The 24,366-nt window shown below is 46.2% G+C and overlaps 1 protein-coding gene across 3 annotated transcripts in view; it reads left to right on the forward strand.

Moving 5' to 3' along the window:
* Zdhhc14 (zinc finger DHHC-type palmitoyltransferase 14) overlaps positions 1 to 24,366 on the forward strand; it is a 247,941-nt gene that overhangs the window by 129,438 nt on the left and 94,137 nt on the right. For all 3 annotated transcript variants that reach the window (XM_040728435.1, XM_040728436.1, XM_040728437.1), the window contains exon 2: positions 22,983 to 23,143. In XM_040728435.1, coding sequence (XP_040584369.1) covers positions 22,983 to 23,143 — 161 coding nt within the window. The remainder of the gene's footprint in view (positions 1 to 22,982; positions 23,144 to 24,366) is intronic.

The raw sequence follows: 24,366 nt of genomic DNA on the forward strand, positions 1-24,366 counted from the left end.
GTTTTCCGAGGGGTCTCCCGCGGCGCCGGCGATGTTGAAGAGTTCCCGGGTTTCGGCACCAGATGTCCCGCGCTACCGTCTCGCCAGCAAGAACGACGCAGAACACTCGGATCCTTCTGCAGTAAAGCTTTAATGCATCTTGAGAGATAGATGATCAGCTTCTTAGAGGGAGACCCCAAGCTAAGAAACCCAGCCCCTTATATAAGCCTAGGAGCTCCGAGTGAGATGTGTAGAGCCGGGATTGGTGGTTTGCACATCACCCCAGATGACGTCACGGGAGAGGCACAGTTTAAACGGTTAACTCCAACTGACAGCGACAGTTAACTCTAACTGACAGCGACAGTTAACTCCAACTGACAGCGACAGTTAACTCCAACTGACAGCGACAGTTAACTCCAACTGACAGCGACAGTTAACTCCAACTGACAGCGACAGTTAACTCCAACTGACAGCGACAGTTAACTCCAACTGACAGTGGATGTCAGCGCCATCTTCTAACGGCAATAGCGATAGCGAGGGCGGCTCCTCACAGCGGACTTTTGGTTTTCCTTATGTATCGCTAAGATAATGCTGTCACCCAAAGAGGATAGGTGTAGCCTGTGTTGTTGCTGGTGTGGGCGGGCATCACCACCTGTGTAGTTTCTTGTTTTGTTTTATCAAACCTCCAAGGGTCAGGGCTGGAAAGGCAGCAGAGCCGTGACTCCTTGTGAGGGCATGCATACATGCATCTGTTTCCCGGGATGCATGTGTGTGCACGGGCCTGTGCGCATATGTGAGTGTGAGCTCAAGGATCTGATTGCACAAGCTGGCAGAGCCGGGTGGTGACCCTGCTTACTGGCTCCTTCCTGTACAGCAAGCTGCTTGCAGTTTTGTTTACTTTCCTGGAGTTTGCAGCTCGGCTCCCTCCCTGGGAGGTCTGGCAGAACAAAGACCACCCACCTGCCTGTGCTCACTGGCAGTTTTGTCTGCCCAGAAGCCCTGGGGATAGTTGTGTTTCAGGGCTGAGGAACTGGCTCCCCTAAGACCTTCCACAAGCCACAATGGCTCTGCCACTAGTTGTCACATTTAAAGGATTTAAGCAAGTGGCCTGGGATAAGGCCTTCTCTTGCCAGCTAGGACAAGGTCTCAGAAGGACTGCTTGTGGTCACTAAGCTCTCTGGAATCATAGGTTCCTCAGGGGTGTGTTATGCAACAACTTGAGATGATACATTGTTGCTGAATGGGACAAGGAAGTGTGTGTGTGTGTGTGTGTGTGTGTGTGTGTGTGTGTGTGTGTGTGTAAATAAACTATATAAGGAAAGGCAAGCAAGCTCATAAGAATGAGCTGTAGTTTACAAAGACATAAAAGGAATTATGGAGGAATTACAGAGAGTCCACTCTAGTTTTTCAGCTGCATAAAACCAGCCCAACAGTTGGTCCAGCTCTGCAAACCTCTGCTCATCACCTCTTTCTGAACAGTCTGTCCATCTTCCTCCCATCTCACCTCCATCTTCTTTAACCACATAGATTCCACCTTGCTTTTCCCTCCTGGTTCCCAGGCTTTAGGACAGAGCTGCCTGGCTTTTGTGCACACACAAATTGGGTCTGGCAATCATTTTCCTGGTTAATTCTGGTCCCATTCTTGTGAAAAGCACAGACACGAGCTTTTAAGATCCACCCTTCTTTACACGGGGCCACAGAACAAGAGAGTAGCTGCAAGAGAATCTCATGGTAGTGACTTGACATCAGAGGGGGCTCGCGTCACCCCTGACATCCTCTATATAGTGCATTAGTAACAGCTCCTTTTTTGGTCCCAGTGAAGTGCTGGTTCTCTCCTGTCAATGTTTCTCATTGTTCTCAGAAATGCAGGGAGCAGGGAGCAGTGGAGACTGTTTTCTTCTTCCTAAGTTCAAGTTCTGTTTTTCAGGTTGCAGTTTTCAGAGCCCGTGCTAAAACTAATCAGGTGGCTTCACTTCAAAGTAAAGCAAAGAGCCGAACCAAGTTTGGCAGTTATTTTTCTTATCGGAGTTTTAACACACACCAGTTTCAGTAGCTCATGGCATAGGGGAAACAGACGCTTCTCTCTAGAGCCATTTCTTCATAGTTGTCCCAGGAGATGAAGTCATGCAAGAAGTGAGGTCCTCTGTGGTTCTAGAAATATCCGTCTTTGCATGGATTCTGGAAGCAACTTTGTTGGTTTTTTTTTTTAACTCTTCCTGGGGAGATGGAAGCAACTTTATTGTTTTATGCTATTCCCGGAGAGATATAAACAAATGTCTGCTCACCTCATATGGGCAATAGACAGACAAACCAAATTATGGACAGTCACAAAGCCCAGCTTGGGGAACCGAAGAGCTGTACTGGGGCTACTTACAGGAACACGGGTGAGGAGTTCCTTCCAGAAGAAATGACTCAGAGACAGCCGCATCACCAAAGGCCACCCCAGCATGCCTGACTGTTCACAACAGTTGGAACCCTAGAGCTCACTGTACAACTTACAGGTGGCTCAAACAGAGTCTCTTGCAAACAACTCTGTCGATCTCTGCCTCTTCCAGTCACCTCAACTGGTGCTTACCTAGGAGGAGTATCTCTCAGCAGTTCACTGGGTCGATACTCTCAAGGAAAGAGGGGCTTGGGGGCCCCTATCTATCTGGACAACCTCAGGGACTTCCTGAAGCCATTGCGCCGTTTACTTCCTGAGCCTTCAGGAGATGCCCTGACAGGTAGAATATGTCATCTTGGAGGAAACCACTGCACAACAATTTAAACGGATCCACGGAAGGTTCCAGACTATCAATAACCCGATGACCAGCAGTGGGGACCTGGGAGCTGGGGGACCTTCAGTGTTTCCCTGTGAAGGGGTTCAACCAGCTTACCCCATATGACACATTGAGCCAGTGGCTTACTGGAAGTCTACAGCTTTCTTAAGTCCTGAGGACAAACAGCTAACCACCTGTTTCCCGGCCCAAGAGACTCAGAGAAACAAGAAAACCAGCAATTATGATGAAGAGGAGAGAGTGAATGAGGCCTGTGACGCATAAGCCTGAGATTGTCACACAAGAAGGACTTCTTGGAACAAGTGGCACTTCTACCCAGAAGAGAGGAGGCCACCACAAGACCAAAGGACGATCCCCAGCTATAATTGCCGCACGGGATTCACCTGCAGGCTGCACTGGGTCCCTTCCTACCATGTTCTGGTCTGCGTCAGGGGCCTGGAGCTGGTCCCTTTCCAACTCTAGCTATAGGGGACGCTGCAGGAAGGCTTAGCCATCATCCCCCATGATCCTGCTACCGGGGGCTTCTGGCTGCTCGTGTTTCCAGGCTCTGCTTTCCTATCCCCCCTGTATGTATCCAGCTGGGAGGCATTAATTAGAAAATGCCTGGCTGTCACGCTTTGTACAAGAGATGACTTCTGACAGTTTCATATTATTTAAAATTTAAATAACTTAAAACTAGCTTTTTCCCAAGGTTCTGGAAAGGTAAATGCAGCCTTCAAAATTATACATATAAAATCCCGAAAGAGTGTTTTTGCTTGTTTGCACAAAGTCTTAGAAATGTGTCATAATATATGTATAATGGTAGTGTTTTATGATAGCTAACATTCTGAAAGTTGTAAGATTGCTGGTGTATTTCCCAGTGTTAGCTTCGGCACCTACCTCTTAATGAATACGTAAGTAGCATTTTCATAAATTATCTTCATTCGTAAAAGATTTTTAAATCAAGGCGGCAGTAAATATTCAAAGACAACACGATTTCTGGGTATTCTGAGACATAAAACAAAATTGTTGGGTGTTGGCTGCTGAGTCAAAGGATAGCTGTGACAGTGATACAGAACACTCTGTTTGTGGGAGAGGGACACCAGTGCCATGGGTGTGATCACTCACTTTCTGCCATCTTTGAACTATATGATTTCTGAAAAGTTTTTTTTAATCTAGAGAGATTTGAACATTTGCACATCAGATGAAGCTATTAGCAATTTTACATGCCAATACTTTGGAATTTACACAAATTCAAATCTATGTAAATGGTCCCTGTGATCTGCGTTTACTAACCTGTAAGTGACTTGGGGGACAGATGACATGTACAGTTGGAGCAAGGAGCAGAGAGGCCGGGAGGCAGAGCCAGGAGTCCACACAGAGAGTGAGTCCCTGTCTTGTTTTGGGGTTTGCAATCAGGCATTACAACTCAGTTTGAAGTTAAAGTCACCCAGCACAGAACTGCCAAGTAACTGCAAACTCAGAATATTCCAGAAGCAGCCCTGACTTGAGGGATGCTTGCCGTTTTCACTGAACTTTGACTTTAGAATAGGCGGCTTCTAGTTTATCCATCTGGGCTGCTGCAACTCGAGAGCATAATACAGGTAGCTTGGGAGCAGCGGGCACTTCCGTCTCACAGCCCTGCTGAGTCTGAGGTTGAGAGGCACAGCGGTCAGGAATCTGTCCAGTTCAGAGATGGCATCTTCTCACCGTGTCCTCCCAGGCTGGAAGGAGGGGCCGGCTGTTTGATGAGGTCATAGTCAGGTTCACAGCTTCCGCACCAGCAGAGACCTCTCCTGCTAATGCATTCACGCTGGTGGTTAGCTTTGAATACAAGCGTACTGGGCACAAACTTCAAGCCCATAGCTGTGTCTCAGACCTGCTGCGGTATTTCCTGGAAATGTGAGACTCAGGAGTGGGGAGGGCAGGGAGGCTACTCTGATTGAACATGGCCTCCAGCCATGCCTTTCCTCAGAAGACTCGAGAGCTGCTATGGTTCCTGGAAGGAACAGATCAGGTGTCTGGAGTCATAGGTCAGCTTGCTCTAAAAAAACAAGGCCATGAAATAAAGGGAAACATTTGAGATCGTTGCATCATCCAGATTAGCCTAAAATCACTATGTACCAAACAAGCCGCATCCGAGGAACCCACAAATCTCAATGCATTGGTGTGAGGCGCGTAGACCGGCCTTTATAGATCCATTAGACAATTTGTTCAGTGACTCCATTCCATCATCGGGACTGAGAATTAGTCATCTCACGGACAGTAATGGATTTGACGACACGTCTCTGCTTTCATGCCAGCTCTTTTATTAAGTGTTGGGGAAATACAATCTTGCTTATAGTTTGTATTGGCTCTCCCCACTTCTCACTTTTGTAGTGGCCCAGAGATAACTAACAGCTATGCGTGATGGTGCATGCCTGTAAGCCCTCCCCTCGGGAGACTAAGGGAGGAGGGGTTTTATGTTGGAAGTCAACCTGGGCTATGTATTGAGACGCTGAGACAAAAACAAAACCAAGCCAGTAGAGAGAGCCAGTGGGAGGCAGGGAGGGAGGAAGGGCAGGGGGAGGGAACAGGAGAGAGGGAGAGAGAGAGGGAGAGAGAGGGAGAGAGAGGGAGAGAGAGGGAGAGAGAGAGGGAGAGAGAGAGAGAAGAGGAGGAGGAGGAAGAAGAAGAAGAAGAAGAAGAAGAAGAAGAAGAAGAAGAAGAAGAAGAAGAAGAAGAAGAAGAAGAAGAAGAAGAAGAAGAAGAAGAAGAAGAAGAAGAAGAAGAAGAAGAAGAAGAAGAAGAAGAAGAAGAAGAAGAAGAAGAAGAAGAAGAAGAAGAAGAAGAAGAAGAAGAAGAAGAAGAAGAAATGACCAATATAGGAAATACAGGCTTAAGAAAGGAAATGACCATTTAATTTTTGTTAGTTTATTTTGTAATTTTTAATTTAATATTCATACTTGCAAACAAATGTGTTTGGATCCAATCCATCCCCATTCCTTCTCCTTCAATTCCTTCCTCAGCAGTTTAATTTTTGGTGGCATGAGTGCCTTCTCTAGCCTTAAGAGGCTTACCCAAACAAACCATTTTTGATAATAGATTATGACTTAAAAAGTAATTTAGAAGAGATTGTTTATGGTTGTAAAAGTCTACTTCCCTTGCAAGTTCCTTACAGATCTGCTTCCTTCTCTGGCCAGGCTTCCAGGACAGCAGTTCTCAGGACCCGCCCATCTGTTCCACAGGAGCGGGGGACCCTGTCACTCTGCTGCCTGAGGAGGGTTTGTCAGTGTGAGCCCGCGCATGCTATTTTGATTTGCTGTTCTATTTCCCCCCTTGGTACCAAGGCCTTTTCCTGCCCCCTGGGTACCGTTTGCCTGCTCCGGGGTATGGTGTGTAGAAATGTGCTGTGAGTTCCAAATGGGCTTTCTCAATTCATCCATGTTCTTTTCTGCACATCATCTTAAGGGTGTCATGGGAGCTTGGGGGTGGGGAAGACCTCAGGCATAGCCTCTCCAGTGGCTTCACGAGCCCCATTGCAGAGACACCTGCTTTTTTTTCTATGTGCCACTTGTGATGTCAAACCACCGGCACATAAAAGTTGGCAGGGCCAGATTACCAAAAGAGTATCCTAAAACTCTTTAAAAGTGTGGTCTGGCTGGTTGATGCTCTTCTCTTACTGTTTGATAGAGAAGATGGAAAGGTCTTCCTGGGAGACATGGGCAGCATCCGACAGCTGGTGGGACCCAGCGCTGGGTGGCAAGGAGGAGGCCTAAGAGATGCTAAGAAGATGACAGGATGGTGTTCTTGTGGTACTGACTTTTGTAACGCCACTTAGATCATCGGTTTTGTCGGCAGACTTTTAACAGGAAGCCCTTTGCAGTTCCCAGGTTTGCATCTCCCCCATGCCACGTGGCTACGCATAACAGGTTTCTGTGTTTACATATATGGAAAAGGCAGATCATCTTGGTCATTGTTTCTGCAGGGGGAAAAATTCACTGTTTCCATAAACACAGCTATTTAAATGGCTGTAGTTCAGGCTTTCAGTTAACCAGTGGCAGAATGCAAAGTAATTATGGGCCAGGGTTCCCTAATCCCCTACATGCAGAACAAGCCCTGCCTCTACCTGGGCTGGTCAGATAAAATGATAAATGGAAAGGGCATCCCTATTCATGCATGTCACTGCAACTCCATTCTCACCACAGGAAGAATATTCCATTTTGCTTAGTTTGTATCTGATAAAAAACCATGCGTGTGAGTGCTGGCTATGTAACCAATGGTCCTGGAACTTAGTGGCTCACAAAACATATTTCATATCATTTCTGGGTCAGAAATCTGTATGTATCCTCTGAATCGGGGTCTCCCATTGGGATGCAGTCAAATATGGCCAAGCTGCTGCTATCAAGGCTGGGTAGGGAAGGATCTGGATGTAAACTCATTCACAAGGCTCTTGGTAAGAGGCCACACTTGCAATAGCCCTTCACATGAGCCTCTGCATAAGGCAGCTCTTGTCATGACAGCTGACTTCCCTTAAAAGGCCCAGGGGTGAAAGAAAGTGCATAGGTTGGAAGTTTCGGTCGACCGCATTAACATCCCTCCTAAGGGACACCCTGTCGTCATCATCATCAGTTTTTAGAAGCAGATCACCAGGCTCACCCTCACTCAAGGTGACTTTGAAGGTAGGAGGCAGAAACCACTGAGCCATCCGATAGACTCCCTACCAGGGCATGTGCTAAGGTCTGAGTGCACCCCAAATCCCATGTGGTGTCTGTTGTAAACCGTCCCCTGGGCAGCAGCATTAGGAAGTGAGGCCTCACCAGAGTGGGTTAGACTTAGATAGATTATTGGCCGTTGCAAAAGAGCTCGAGACTTTGAGTTTGATATTCTCTCCCTCCCTCTTTCTTTTGCTTCTTCCTTGTTCCATGGCATAATGTTCCAAGAAACCTCTTTCCAGATGCACCCCTGGGTCTTGAATTTTCCAATCATGAGTAAATGGTTCTACCCTTAGTGAACTATGTTAGCTCTGCCAGGCATGGCGGTGTCCTAGTACCCAGGAGGCTGAAGCAGGAGGCTCCTAAGTTCAAGGCCAGTCTGCAACAGCTTCTAGAAAACGTATTGCCTCTTCTCAGGTATTCTGTTACAGCAACACACAACTAAGACATCCTGCCCCGACTTTCCCCATATTCTTTATTTCAAATGGTTCATGGGCATCAGGAGGCCTGGAAACGGCGCCTCCTTCAGGCCCACTGCTGTCAGGTGGCCACGAGGGAGCAAAGGACTCCTACAGAGTCCTTTACATGGTTCAGACTGCTGCCTCTCCGCCCTTCTCCCCTCTCTCTCTCTCACAAACTTTCCTCACCTAGTCTTGCTCACCCACTCTTCGGTAGATGCCTCGTTTTCCTCAACATTGAAGCTAAACTTCTTCCCAACCCCATGGCCTCTGAAACAAACACAGAACTTACACAGCTTTTACTTCCACCGGTGGGGAATCCAAGTGACTAATGCAGACAAGGGATCACAGTAATTATGGGATGTTATCAAAAGCCCACCCAAGCGTAAGACTGACTCCCTAAGAGGAAGGAAGTCTATGTGTAGATTATCTGGTGTGTCCCCAGGGCTTTGCTAGGATCTTCCTGATGTCCGAACACATCAGGTCTCAAACCAGCACTAAGGTGGAGCCAGCATGGGCTGTGATTTGCAGTATCCGATCTGACCCATGACGAGACAAGACTCTTAGAAGCAAAACAGCTTCCACAAAGCTACACATTGAGGGACAGATAGGGCAAGAATCCAGTCGGTCTCATTCCCGTGTCTAAGGCCATCCCATAATACCATGGGACTTCCAGCTTTCTCTGTGGACCCACCCTCTGACCTCTGGTATGACAGTCGCTCAGGTTCTTAAATGTCAGTCTTCCTGGTTCTTCAGACTTTAGGGAAAGGCTTCTTCCAGCATCTTCTTCCCATCCTCCCATGGTGCCTTGAGCTGTGGTTCTCTGCCACATAGGAATCACTTTAGGATTTAGGAGTGTGGCCCAGCCTTTAGCCCACGAGTGAGGAGGCAGCTTCTCTCTCTACCCCAGTGTTTACAATAGTCTCAAAATGGCCCTATCCTCTTTCCAGACTGTCAAGCCAGAAGGGCGGAGTTGATGTCCACAGTGTTAACTGTTGCAGCAGGGGCACCCTGGAACCCCCCAATTGGGCAGATTTTAACTTGTCCTCGATGGCCATTCTCAGTACTCTTCTGTTACTGTGACCAAATCCCTGGAAAAAGCAGCTTCAGAATTCAGGGTTATCTTGGTTCGCCACTCAGGTAGAGTCCGTGGTGATGAAAGTTCCGGCAGCAGGAGCTTGGAGCACATGGGTCTTCCCACCCCACTTAACTCAATTAAAACAACCCTCCGCCACAGAAACTGTCAAAGATCATCTCCCAAGGGATTCTACGTCACATCAAGTTGACAATGAGATTAGTGGTGGTGCATTTAGGAGGCAGAGGCAGGTGGACCTCTGTGAGTTTGAGGTCAGCCTGGTCTACAGAGTGAGTTTCAGGACAGCCAAGGGTGTTACATGGAGAAACCCTTTCTCAAAAAACCGAGAGAGAGAGAGAGAGAGAGAGAGAGAGAGAGAGAGAGAGAGAGAGAGACAGACAGACAGACAGACAGACAGACAGACAGACAGACAGAGACAGAGAGACACAGAGACAGAGACAGAGATTATCATCATGGGTTTTCTTGCAATATAACTTGAAACACATATCCCCAGCTCTTAATCTTTGCCTCAGCCTCCCCTTTCATTGCTGCAAGCCACTGAGGCCTCATCTGAAATCGCACCACTGGAAACTAGAGGGTCCAGAATGAGGTACTGTCAGCCAGGGACTGAAGGTAGTATCAGCCTTCTGTTTCTTCCTTGACTTGACGGTCTGCCTAGTCTACTAGCTCCCTGGCTCTCCCGAGTCTATTAGCTCCCTGTCTCTCCCGAGTCTATTAGCTCCCTGTCTCTCCTCTCCCGTGTCTACTCAGAAGGAGGGGCTGAGTTCTTAGCTGGTTTGGAGAACAGGGGCAATGGATACTTTGTGGATTCTTGCTAGATACCTCATTTGAGAAGTCTTCTTTTCAAATAACATTTAGACATAGTGTGTGTGTTTATGGTTAGATGCTATGAAAGTTTACCACACTTTCCACTGACGGAAGAGGCAAAGTCAGAGCCCCAAAGTTGTGGAAAACCTCTGTTGAAGGACTTTTCCCCAACTGTCCAGAATAAATACTCACAAGATTTCACCACTGAGCACGTAGGCACTACCAGAGCATTTAAAACCTTTGTTTCCATAGCTCCATACAGTACTGTCTTTGTCTCTGGCATGTGGTGGACCTCTGCCTTTTTTTTTCCTAAACCATTTATTCACTTATTTATCACAAGTACTTACAACTAGAAACAACAGCCTTGTAGCAGCCACAGTGGCACCCTCTTAGGCAGTTGTCTCTGAAACTGTAAAAGACCATCCCCAGAACCAAGTAGCTTTGATGGACAACGTTCCTCCTACAGACTGAAGCAACCTCACAGCCCATGCCAAGATTAGGGTGGACTTAGCAGTAGGAGAGGCCTCCCATCCCATAGTTCCCCAATCACTTCTCCAGTGTTTCCTTCTGTTTGGACCAAGGAGGGATGCAGCAGTTTTTAATTCATGTACTTATAGCGGGACATCCTTTTGAAGCCATCCATCAGGATGGCCAGGCCAGTCTCCAGTGCCCAAACCCCTCTCCAGAACTCTAGTTAAAGATGCTGCCAACGCCTCATAAAGTTATTCTCCTCATTCCCCTCGAATGCATGTTTGTTATTTTCCCCTTTGTCCACCCCCACTTAAAAATCAACCACGTCGTAATTTCAACTCAGCAGGCCTCAGGATTCCTTCTATTCTATTGGATAGCTGTTGGGGGGTGGAAATAATTCTTCCCTGGGGCTGTGACCTTGGCAGGCTGCCTATGCCCCAGTGGGTTACCCCATACCCACAAACATTTGCCAGCAGTGATTGGACTTGGTGGACTATTTTTGTTTTTGTTTTCTTTTTCCTTGGTGGACTAATTTTAAAAAAGAAAAGAGGACATAAAGTTGGGAAGAAGATGGTCTGTATGCATGTGGGGAGGGAGCATGAAGGGAATTGAAGGGGAAATAGAAGTGGATAAGATCATATATATATGTATATATGAAATATATACGATATATAGTATATATGAAATTTCCAGTGAGTGATTTTTTTTTACAAAACAAACTAGAAAGTATTGACTTAAGAGAAAATTCACAGAAGGAAATGGTATGCAAATTTCGCAAAAGCAATGGCCCTGGGAGACTTAGTTAATTGGAAACTAAGTGGTGTTGGTGGTGAAGGCATTAATTTGTCTGTAGTGTTTTTGGATCACCCCCATGAATCCAAAGGCTTCAAGAAAGGATAAGGCCTTGTACTTGCCAGGGTTGAGTTAAAACAGTCAGACGGCCAGGATCCCTGGTGCCGACCACCTGTGTCATCTGGGGTGCTTCAAGACGTACCTGATAGGAGTGAACATGAACAGAATATAGGGGTTCACGCTGGCTTCTTCCATGAGGGCGACTTTCTGGCTCCCTGCCCTCTCCTCATAGGGAACAAACTACTCCTTGGGTATAACGGGGTGGGGAGAGTTAGGAAACTTCTTTCTTTCTTCACAAGTCAGCTTTTGCTCTAATATTGTATAGCTCAGCATCTCTACTCGTAATATTTTTTTCAAAGATTTATTTATTTATTTATTTATTATGTATACAGTGTTCTGCCTACATGTATGCCTGCTGGCCAGAAGAAGGTACCAGGTCTCATTACAGACGGTTGTGAGCCACCATGTGGTTGCTGGGAATTGAACTCAGGACCTTTGGAAGAGCAGTCAGTACTCTTAACCTCTGAGCCATCTCTCCAGCCCCTGTAATCTTTTTTTCCAATATAAATTTTATTTAAATTAGAAACATGCTTGCTTCGCATGTCAATCCCAGCTCTCCCGCCCACCCCTCCTCCCCTACCCCCCATCAGCCTCCCAGCCCCCCACCCAATCCCCACATCATTCCCAAGGGAGGGTGAGTGAGTACATACCATGTTTGTCTTTTTGTGACTGGGTTACCTCACTCAGGATGGTTTCTTCTACTGCCATCCATTTGCCTGAAAATTTCAAGATTCCATTTTTGTTGTTTTTTTCCGCTGAGTAGCACTCCATTGTGTAAATGTACCCCGTTTTCTCTATCCACTCTTCAGTTTTGGGGCATCTAGGTTGCTTCCAGGATCTGGCTATTACAAATAATGAATGCCACTATGAACATAGTGGAACAGACATCCTTGTAGTAAGAATGAGCACCTTTTGGGTATATGCTGGAATTTCTGGGTCTTGTGGTAGACTGAGTCCCATTTTCCTGAGGAATTTCCATACTGATTTCCAAAGTGGCTGTACAAGTTTGCACTCCAACCAGCAATGAACGAGTGTATCCCTTTCTCCACATCCTCTCCAGCATAAGCTGTCATTGGTGTTTTTGATTATAGCCATTCTGACAGGAGTAAGATGATATCTCAGAGTTGTTTTGATTTGCATTTCCTGGATGACTAGGGATGTTGAGCACTTTCTTAAGTGTTTCTCAGCATTTTAGACTCTTCTATTGAGAATTCTCCATTTAGTTCTGTCCCCCACTTTTTAACTGGATCCTTTGGTGTTTTGGAGACTTGCTTCTTGCCTACTCATAATATTTAAGTAAAACTTATCAGCACCATCTTTGTCTGGCGTGATTTTTTTATTTATGTGGACAAGTATTTTGCCTGTATGCATATATGAGCACCATGTGTGTGCCTGATGCCTACAGAGGATCTCTGGAATTGGATTTCCTGGAACTGGAATTATAGACAATTGTGAGCGGCCACGGATGGGTGCTGAAAACTGAACCCAGTTCCTCTGCAAGAGCAGTCAGTGCTCTTAACCGCTGAGCTGTCTCTCCAGTGCAATAAATATGTTTTGAGATAACAGGATCAGTCTCTACCACTCAGCTCAATTGGTGGGGATTCCGAGAAAGTTGCTGCTGTTACACAGGAATGGGGAGCTTGTTATTCATCAAAAGAAAACATGGAGCTGAGCCAAGCAAAATGCCCTTGATCTTTGCTGAGAAGGTGCTACTCTCCCATTACACCAAACCAGAGCAGCCCAGTTGTCCCGAGTGGTTTCACATCCAGTGTTTCCCTGGAAGTACAGAAACCAGAATATAATAAGGCTCCTTCCTTTGTACCCCGTGCCCATCTTCTTAGGGACAGAGCCCTCTCCCTCAAATTTCTCATCGTCCATCTTGTGTGCTTCTGTTCTGTGTGATGCTGGATAGATGTCAGGGCCAGCGGGCTCGGCTGCCTTTTTGCCTTGGCTTCTTCTCTTGCCTGTCACTGGCCATCCATCATTAAGCATGCTGCCCATGATGTCTGGGTTTCTTTCTCCATAGCCTGACCAGACTCACACATGTGCAGCCATACCTACATGAGCACACACACACACACACACACACACACACACACACCCAGCACGATAAATGTCTTTTTGTGTATGTGCTATATATTGTTTTATAAATTATGGAGTCTCCACTGATGCATACATCATTGTTTTATAAACTGGTGTTTGGAATGGCTGCCTTATCTAACTCCCACACACCTGTGATGAATGTGTGAATCATGATCCAATTCCCCATCAATATCAGGGAACTGCTGTAAAGGGAAGGAGGTATTCACTTGGTCCCCTTTCCTCCTTAGCCAGAAGGTAGAAAGGGTTTCCTCCCCCCCACCTCCCCTGGCATATGGCTTAAATGTGTCACTTGAGTCAGAGAGCTTCGGGGAGAGGCCAGTAAAAGCTGTGTGTGTGGAGCTTCTCTCATTGCTTTGACTGCTTTGGCTGATAACCTTACTGTTGTGGTACCATTCACCACCCACAGTAGGGGCCATGGGTTCCAGATGAACCCAGCACGTTCCACTAAGTTTAGTTTAGCCAGGGTGGCAGAGGGCCTATCTGGTAGCAGGAGTGCGAGACACTGAGTGCACATTGACTCACAGTTGTCACGAGCCTGGATGTGGGATCTATCCTTACCGGGACAAATTCTCATTCTGGTTATGGGCTTCCTTCCCTGAGTATGATGCTTGTACAAGAATTACTGTCCGTACAGAATGTCTTATCCACCATCATAATATTCCACGCTGTATTGCCTCTGACCAAGGAACTCACTTCACAGCCAGAGAATTGTGACAGTGGGCCCACACTCATGGAATCCACTGGTCTTACCATGTTTCCCACCACCCTGAAGCAGCTAGCCTGATAGAATGGTGGAATGACCCTTTGAAGGCACAGCTATAGAGCCAATTAGGGAATGCTTGAGTTCTGTTCCTTCAGAGAACCTGACCTAGTGTGGTGGTTTGAAAGAAAATGATCCCAAAGGTAATGGCATTAATGGGAGGTGTGACCTTGTTGAAGTAGGTGTGACCTTGTTGGAGGAAGTGTGCCGCTGTAGGGGCAGGCTCTGAGGTCTCTTTTGCTCAAGCTTCCCTCAGTGTGACATTCAGTTCACTTCCTGCTGTCTTCTGATCAAGATATAGCCAGCACCATGTCTGCCTGCATGCCTCCATGCTCCCTGTCATGATGATAATGTACTGAACCTCTGAAACTGTAAGCCAGTCACCCCATTAAATATCTTCTTTATAAGAGTAGCTGTGGCCATTGTGTCTCTTCACAGCAATAGAAACCTTAAGTCAGTGTCAGTACAAAAAGTTGGGTATTGCTGTGGTAGTTCTGACCATGTTTTTGTTTGGAGGAATTTGCATTTTGATACTTTGCGTTGGGAAAGCAGTAAAATGCTTTAAGCAATGCTTAATGGGTCATACTAGTAGGAGCATGGATGACAGTGATACTGATGATTTGAGGTTTCAGAGGAGAAAGATTTTAGTATGGTGCCTAGAAATCATTCTTATGATATTTTGGTGAAGAATGTGACTGCTTTTTGCCCTTGCCTGGGACTAAAGTGAAGTTTTAGATTAATTCCACTAGCAAAGGAAATCTCAAAACAGCCTACTATAGATTCTGTTGTGTGCTTATTAGTGGTAATTCTAGTGAGGATTTGTAAAGAAAAGGAAAAATCTGAGCAAATAAAAGTGCAAAACATACAGATTGAGAAAAGGGGCACCAGGAAGTGGAATAGAACTAAATCCTGTGTTCAAGGAGATAAACAGATTACAAATGGAATAAAGGGAATGGTGACCTCAGTGTAAGATTCCCATCCAGCTAAGTTTCCAATTTGTGAAAAGGAATTAAAGAAAGGCTTAGAGCTGAATGTGGTGGCGCCCAACGGAAAGATGTTTGTTACAGTCAACAAGGCTGAAAGGAGTTGGAGATCTGGAGTGTTTGACATCAGACATGGAGATGCAGAGTTTGGAGTTTTCCTTTGGTCCAGTGCTTCCATACTGTGTTCCCTTCCCTATATTTTCTAATGGTAATGTATATCCTGTGCCTTTATATGTTGGAAGTATGTAATCTGATTTTTATTTTGAATTTATCAGGAATTAAGTTAAGAGATTGTATGAATATTAGAAGACACTTTGAATTTTGAACTTTTAAACATTGTTGAGACTATGATAGACTATGGGGACTTTTGAAGTTGGACTAAATACATTTTGCATTATGATATGTCTACAAGCTTATGGAGGCCAGGGAGAGGAGTGTGGTGGTTTGAACGTCACTGGCCCCCATAGTCTCGTAGGGAGTAGCACTATTAGGAGGTATGGCTTTATTACAGTAGGTGTGGCCTTGTTGGAGGGGGTGTGTCACTGATGGGGTGGGCTTTGAGGTCTCATATATGCTCAAGCCACACCCAGTGAGTCTGTTGCCTTCTGAGCAAGATGTAGCCAGCACCATGTGTCCCTGCAGTTATCAATGCTCCCTGCCATGATGATAATGGACTGAACCTCTGGAACTGTAAGCAAGCCACCCCAAGTGTAAGAGCTGCATGGCCATGGTGTCTCTTCACAGCAGTAGACACCTTAAGACACCTAGCACCTTTCTGTTCTCTTGTGGTGTGAGCTACCTGAGAATAAGGAACATGCATGCATGGGGGGCGTCTCACTTCCCCCAACATTTAGTCCAGCATGTTGGCATGAAGTATGTGTGTGGTGAATGTGCAGGAAGAGATTAATGAAGGACTGAATGACACTTTGAACTGTCTTATGTAGAGACTTGGCACAGAATGGTGACCCTGGAGAGCATGGTAGGACGCAGGTAGAGGCCAGGTACCCCCTGTTGCTGGGCAGAAGTTTCATTTGTGTGGACAGCTATGTCTGACACTTCAGCTCACCTACGCAAACGCATGGAAGTCCTAGAGTGAGGCTTCTGAGAACTGAAGGCTGGAAGTCAGTGTCTGTGTGGGGGGAGGAATTTGGCCACATGGGCAACAGCTTCATCCTAGGCGGTACCAACAGCACCACACTGGGCCCTGAGTCACATCCCAACACAGTGGGGACCGGCTGTCCTTGGTGTGCCTTGGAACAGAAGGGACTCAGGGATTAGCTTTGTGCTGGGGTCATGGCTCTTCTCAAAGGGTTTTCTGGAACATAGAGTAATTAAACTAATTTGTACTGAATTGAAAACGTCCTAGTGTTGAACAATTTGCTCCCCAACGATGCTCATCAATGAAACCATCAGCATTTACTCCCATTCAGCCCCATTGCTATTGCCAGTGTTGGGGAGACTTGACTGGTGTAACTTCTTATCCCTTCTCTCTGGAGGCCTCCTTCCTACCCTGCCATCCCTGAGCCCCGACTCAGCTCCCCACAAAGGTCTGTGGGAATGAATGGAGTCTGGGTCTAGTGTGTGTGAGCCTGCGCTTCTCCCTCAACTCCCCCCTCCCCCGCTTCCTTCCCTTCTGCTGCCCTCTTCCTCCTCCTCTCTCTGCCTGCTCCCTCTTCCTTCCTACCAGGAAATAAGGATGCCAGGCATAGCTGCCCATGTCTCTAATAGTAAAGTACAACAGCTCCCGTCCAGTTTAATGCAGGGACCAACAAGGCCAGCTAATAATAATAACAACAACAACAACTTCTAGTCATGTCCTACAAGAAACAACACGTGAGGTTGAGACAGAAGATGGCCTTGGTTTTGGTTGCTCAGAAAGATGGTCCTCCACATCTCTAACCAGGCTAGTGTAGCTCTCTCACGTAAGTCCTCAGCCCTTGGAGGTTCAGACCCAACTGAGACTATGCAATTTTATTTATTTATTTATTTATTTATTGGTTTTTTTCGAGGCAGGGTTTCTCTGTATTGTTTTGGAGGCTTTCCTGGAACTCGCTTTGTAGACCAGGATGGCTTCGAACTCACAGAGATCCGCCTGCCTCTGCCTCCCGAGTGCTGGGATTAAAGGCATGCGCCACCAACACCCGGCACAATTTTATTTTTTAACATAATAGTTCTGTTTACTCTTTGACGATTCCATACATACATATGATATATTTTTATTATATTCACCATCACAAAGCATTTTCTTTATCAATGGTTGAGTTCTTAAAAAGCCTGGGAAGATTTTAATATTTCAACAATTTTATTTTATCCAGCCAGCACTTATGCAGCTTATTTTAAAAGTTTTTTATTCGTTGCGGAAATAATCTGTTCTTCAGTTAGGAAACTATGAGAAAGAATACAGGCACAAAAATCACACTCAAGCCTCGGAGAATGTGGAATTATTTTAGGGCGTATTCTCCCAGTTAGGGTTAAAAATGTGTGTTTGAAACAAAATTGAAAGATCTTGACCCTATCTTGAACCCTTCACAAATATTTATTGAAGAGTTACTGCATGCCAGACTGGACTCTAGGCCCAGGGCTTACGTATATTTATGGACCAAGCAGAGGGAATTCCTCATTGCCCCAAGTGCTTTCTGGGAAAGTCGGGACAGATGGCATGCCGTGCAGGGACAAGCACTGTGGGGAAAAGAGATCCTGAAAGGGGCCAGGGTGCAAGGATGTGCTGACCAGGGCAGGGCTGTGACTTCAGTTTTACGGTTTTATGCAGCGGTGTCGTTGGAGAAGCTGCTGTTGGAGGTAATGTTTGAGCAAAGGCTTGGAGGGGACTCATGGTTACCCGCGGAAGGGGAGACGTGGGTAGAAAGGGAAAACTCGAGAAAAGGCAGGTCTGCTGTGGCTTAAAAGTCCAAAGGCACAATAAAGAGCAAGTGTGTAAGGGGCTCGAGTTGAGGGTGCAGTCGACGGGGTGACAGGAGTCAGCTGGCTTGGGGACCTCCGAGAGCCCCTGAATCCAGTTCTGAGCAGTGCCATCTCATGACAGCCCTCCCAGGCAGGGAGACTCAGAGCCCGATACCACCAGGGCAGATAGATTGAGGAGGGTCAGACTCCAAGCGTAAGATGGTGTGAGACTACCCTGATTTCAAATGTATGCACAACAGTGGTACGTGACTTTTAAGCTGGTGTCTCAATAAATGTAAGACGGCTCTTTCAGAGAGCTTGGCCAGACCTCATGGGGAGATCTCTCTGGAACACAGCACCAGGCTGATACCATGCTGCCAATTCCTTATGCTGACGGGATGCACTCAGGCTGAAACAGTAGAGACAGTGTCCCCAGCTAGTGTTTGGTAAGGCTGGCGAGTCTGTGTAGCCCACAAAAGATGCACAGGGTTCGTCACTACCCTTCTCTCTGGCTTTGAGCTCTCCTAACTGTGTTTGCATTTTCTTCCCTTGTTCCCTGGGTCCAGCTACTTAAATGCCCTCCTCGGGCAGCCATCCTGTGCATCTAGAATAGTCAGAGAAATGCTGAGAATTTTACAAAACTATCCCCTGGGGACTTGGGGAGATGGCTCAGTTGGTAAAGTGCTTGTCTCACAATCCTCAGGACCCGAGTTCAGATTTCCAATATCCACATGAAAGTCAGACACTCTATGCGTGTTTCTTACCCTAACCTGAGGGGTGTAGCGGAGACAAGAGGATCCCTATGGCCAGCCAATCAGCCAATCAGTGAGCTTCAAATTCAATGAAAGACTGTCTCAAAAAGTAAGACGATGAGCCATTGGGGAAGACACAGTGTCAATCTTTGGTTTCCACATGTACATGTACACACATGTGCATGCATGCATGTACATACAAACCTATATGCACACACAGAAATACACCACACCACACACACCCACACACACCTATTTATTTCTTCCGTTCTAAAACAGATTGGATGTTAGTTCTGAATCCATTTTTCTCTGCCTCCAGTAATATGCCTGTCTTTGCCTGATGGTGGTAGATGCTTCTCTAAGTGTTGTGATTAAACATCAAACCACAAAACAAGGCCTGCTTATGTTCCTGCCTGTGAGGGGAAAATACATTTGTCTCACAGTGACTCACATGAAAAAGAAAAAAGGTCATTTTGATTGCATCCCTTGCAATCTCCATCCCTATCTTGATGCCACTCTGCTATTATTTTAGACACGTGAGTCATTTGGCTCATATTACTGTGTTTCACGATTGCTTGCCTTATTTGATAGCTACTCATTATTGAAATGCATCCTTATCGAAGAGCTGAGATTTGAAACAGTAAGTTACCCTGTGATTTGTGAAACATGGAAGCCCACTTGAGTGGAGAAGGAGCGAAACAAGGCGACTTTCTTTTCCTGCACAATAATAAACACGCACACCCTTTCCCATACCCAAAAGGCAGTTTTTCTTATGCCAATGTTTTTTTTTCTACACAGAACAAAACAGAAATATCACATGAAGGCCATGCCATTTCTTGTTAGTTAGGAGTTAGAAGCTCTTATTAATAGGGACTTTTTGTTTGTGTATCTACAGACAAAATGTTAAGGGGTGAATTGTTTTGATATGTAAATTATTCTTTGTCACATGGTTGTAATATTTCTGCCATACCTTGTTAATGCCTTGTTTTGTTATGTTTCTCTTGAGCAAAGTTAATCTCTCAAAGACTTGTGGGAGAGAAAGGGACCTCACTGTTCAATAATGAAATCCAGGTTTCATATTTGAAATGTTGAAGAAACTAGTCTTAAGGTTTTTGTCCAAGGAATTATCTTATGTCAAATTCAATCCCAATTGAGTCAACCTGTAAACAAAAATGTAAGAATCAACTGTTCTATGATGTTAGTGGCCAGTGGCAAAAATAATGCAATTCGTATATGAACGCTGGCGTGTTCATGCCATCCACGGCGTGCATGTGGAGGTCAGAGGACAATCTCAAGTATTAGTCCTCACCTTCCACTTTGTTGGGGGCAGGGTCCCTTATCATAGGCCAGCAAATGTGGGCTTCAGGGGCGGGGCTCCCTCTGTCTCTGCCGCCCATCTCCCCTTGGAATCACTGGGATTACAGATATGCGCTACTGCTATATTCAGCTTGGGAAAATCCAACCTCAGGTCCTCACACACAGGAGCTGTCTGCCCAGCCCCTGGCTATGCACTTTTAATCATAAAAACCCTCTGATTTCATGGTCTCAGATGATATAGTTCCAATTTCCAAGACACACACAAGTATTTCCCCTGAATATTTATTGCGATTGCTATGAGAACTGAGAAGGTGCCGTACAATGAGAACTGAGAAGGTGCCGTACAATGAGAACTGAGAAGGTGCCGTACAATGAGAACTGAGAAGGTGCCGTACAATGAGAACTGAGAAGGTGCCGTACAATGAGAACTGAGAAGGTGCCGTACAATGAGAACTGAGAAGGTGCCGTACAATGAGAACTGAGAAGGTGCCGTACAGTGCTTGGGCAGTGTCTTTCTTCTGCCTGTTCCCGATGGCCTTTCCTTCCCCCACAGTGTGCACGGCGAGACTTTACACGCAGGTGTCTATCTAATCGTTGCGCCCAGAGTCAGACAGCGCACGCTGCTGTGCATCACAGGAGGGGCGCGCTGCAAAGGCAGCTCATCATTTTTAGCTTTTGTTTTGTCTGCTACCAAATTAGCTAATTTCTTTTATGTTCCAAAAAAACTGCATGCTTTCAGAGCCTTATCCCCACTCCTTCTGTCACTTTCCAGTTGAGCTTTATGAAGACGGAGATGTCCGTCTCCTGTTTGCTCTGCTGCCCTGGGCTGTATGTAGGTCACAATTTCGGAGACAGAAATAGGATTCCATTTGGTGTTTGTGTCTCTGGCAGCTGTATCATCATCTTGTATGAAATCCAGGCCCTCGGGGGCGGGGCCTTCACATCACAGATGGTGTTCAGTGCGGGAGCTCAGGGCACTGATGCTCAGAATGTGAAGGAGCCGTTTGTTTCCAAGCGCTCTGAGCTTGGAATGAGACTCTCTGTGCTGCTCATTGTTCTTTAACTGTTGAACCCATGCTGCCAGTGGTTTTGGGTTGGCAAGCTGCCCACCCGGTCTCCTTCATCCTGGAAGTCTACCTTCACAACCACAATCAAAGGCAGAGTCTGCGACTGCTGGTCATTACCAGAAGGACTGTGGATGTTCTCGGCTTCCTCCGAATGTCAGCTTGAAGTTGTCTCTCTAGCACAGCTGTCATTGTCTACAGGTGCAAATCCTGCAGCATTGGTAAAGGAGTTTCAGGGACTTCCCAAGAGAATTTAGCACCGTCCTTGGTCACAAGGAAGCTTGTGACAAAGGACAGTTGTCACCAAGCACTCACTATTTCATGACGCGTTATTGACATAAAGACCTCATCTCCTAGTATGTCAGAGCATGGAGGATCCCAAAGAGCCTAGAAAATGCATACAGAATGTGTCAGTAGTGTGTCAATAGTAGTTCAATAAGCTACAGTATAGTCTCTCCCTTATCTCTGAAGAAGTCACGCAGAAGGGCAGCTCCTCAACTTCCACACGAAAGGGCTTACAGGCTTCAGCAATCCAGAGGGCACAGAATAGTTGCAATAAGAATAATAACACATATCTGTTTTTATCCAAATTCACCTATAAATATTTATTATGTTTTGTCTCCATATGCCATACTTTTTCTAAACCGTTTGAGAGAAGGCTGCACAGCTCGTGGTACTGTGTTCGTAAATTCTGCAGGGTGCATTTTCCAAGAATGGGGGCTTCTCACATCACCGATGCCTGCTGTCAATGTCATCGAGGTTAACACTGGTCCTTGGTTGGATTTAACATGGGTGGTTTGTTTCTCACAGTCACACACTGGCACCTCTTCAGGGCACAACACAGCAGAGGTTGCTTTTTAAATGGCAATCAGGGAAACAGAGCCAACACCTGCATGATAAGACACATGCTTTTAATGTGCTCCAAGATCAGAATCCCTATCTTATTACTCCCAAGCTGATGTCACAGTTCAAGATCTGGACCGGAAATGATTGAATTTAGGGGCCTGGTGGACATGCTAAACCAGGTGGGTCAGATCGAGGTGTGTCTATTGACATCATCACCGGTGGGCCCAGAGATGGATGGGGGGGTTGAATAGACAAGTGTTTGCAATGCAAAGGGCTTGTGTGTGTTTATTCAAGCTACAGACATTCTAGATTGAGTGTATCAGCAGGATTGTTTTCTGTTCTGCCAGTGTTTCCCTTGTGGAGCTTGGACTGTCATGGTCAGTGGACAGGGTGAGTGTTGTCACCAAGAGCACTGAAGAGCACCCCAAATCTATTTTTTGTTGTTGTTGTTGTCGTTGTTTTACATTTTTCAAGACAAGATTTCTCTGTTTATTCCTGGCTATCCTGGAACTCACTCTATAGACCAGGCTGGCCTTGAATTCGTAGGGATTCACCTGCTTCTGCCTCCCGAGTACTGGGATTAAAGGTGTGTGCCACCACACCCAGCCTAAATTTTCTTTTTTAAAATTTAAATCCATCTCTTGGGTGGGTGTACGTGTGTGAGCATCAGTATGCACATACCACATCTCACAAGTGGAGGTTAGAGGGTGGCCTGGGCTTTTGTCCCTCGCTGTCTGCCTTATTTGAGATGGGGACTCTTTATTAGTTCAGGATGGAATATGCCAGGCTAGCTCACTCCTGGGCTTCTGGGAAGACTCCTGCCTCAGGCTCCCTTCTCTCCATAGGATTTCTGGGATTACAGACTTAGTGGTACTTTATGGATTCTGGGGATCCAGACTCAGGTTTTCACAGATTCTGGACAAGGGTCCTACACTGAACCGCATTCCCCAGCCCAGCTGAGTTTTCATAGAAATCTGTCTTACTCATCTATGTAAGCTTGTGCTTCTTGGAAGGTCTGAACTGTGACTGTGGATCCTAACATTGCAATTCTTTCTTCTCTCTCTCTCTGCAACCTGCTGGCAGCTGTCCATACCTAGCAGTGAACATCACCCCTGCCATCCCCGTGGTCGGCGGCATCTTGTTCTTCTTTGTGATGGGGACTCTGCTTCGGACCAGCTTCAGTGACCCAGGAGTCCTCCCTCGAGCCACTCCTGATGAAGCCGCAGATCTGGAACGGCAAATAGGTAACGCGGAAGCTCCTCTTTAGCCTGTGGTCACGCCCACCAGCGCCAGCTCCAAAGTGGGGGACAGGCTGGGTGTTCGTGCAGAGGGCAGGGCTCTGGCTGGCATGAAGAGTGACCGGGAAGGAAGGAGGCCGTTAAGAGATGACCCGAGTAGAAGGTTGGGATGTGAAGTGGTCGAGGTAAGACTGGGGGCGCTGCAGAGCTGAGGCAGGGGTAGTCTCAGCATGCAAGAAGGCCCCCCAGTGAGCTAGGGTTCCAGATGTTCCTCTGAAGCCCAAGCATCCAAGTCTGCTCTGGTTAGAGGCTGAGGCTGTTACTCTCCTATGCTGTCCCCCAGTCATGGCAGCTTCCCTAATTTCCACAATAAGACCTAAGTATATTAGTTCCCTTTCTCGTTGTTGCAACAAAATATCTGGCAAACGGATTTACAGAAGGAGGGGTTTGTATTGGCTCACTGATTGATGGTGCATCCCTCATGGTAGGGAAAGCTTGGTGGCGGGAGCCGGAGGCAGCTGGTCATATTGTATCTGCTATCAGGAGACAGATGAATACTGGTGTCCAGCTCACTTTCCCCTATCCATTCAGTCTTAACCCCCAACCCACAGAACAGCGCCATGCAGTGCTAAAGTGGGTTTCCACCAAATTAATCTACCCTAGAAGCTTCCTTACAGAGCAGTGATTCTCAACCTGTGGGTCAAGATCTCTTTGGGGTCAAATGACCCTTTCACACGGGCTGCCTAAAACCATTGGGAAACACAGATATTTATATTATGATTCGCAACAGCAGTAAAATTACTTATGTGGTAGCAATGAAAACAATTTTATGCTTATAAAATTATGCTTTATGCCATAACACATGAGGAACTGTATTAAAGGGTGGCAGCTTTAGGAAGGATGAGAGCCACTGTCAGAGACAGTCCCAAAGTTTGCCTCCTAGCTGGTTCTAGATCTTGCCAAGTTGATGATCAATATTAAACCACCATACGAGGCAAAGTTACATCTTAGGCTGTCTTGTTTATCCAATCTAGGATCCAGGATTTCTTTCATTTACACACCACAGCAATATGTACCAGCGGTGTGTACTAAAATGAATAGCTTTGTTTTCCTTAAATATTAGGGCCTGAAGCTAAAGTTTAGGGCAATCTGGTTTGAAAATTTAAAACAGATCGTAACGCTCATCACAACAAACTTTAAAAGCGTGAACCTTTTCTTGATATGTGGGT

Source organism: Mesocricetus auratus, unplaced genomic scaffold, assembly GCF_017639785.1.
Source record: "Mesocricetus auratus isolate SY011 unplaced genomic scaffold, BCM_Maur_2.0 Super-Scaffold_100018, whole genome shotgun sequence".
Lineage (NCBI taxonomy): Eukaryota > Metazoa > Chordata > Mammalia > Rodentia > Cricetidae > Mesocricetus > Mesocricetus auratus.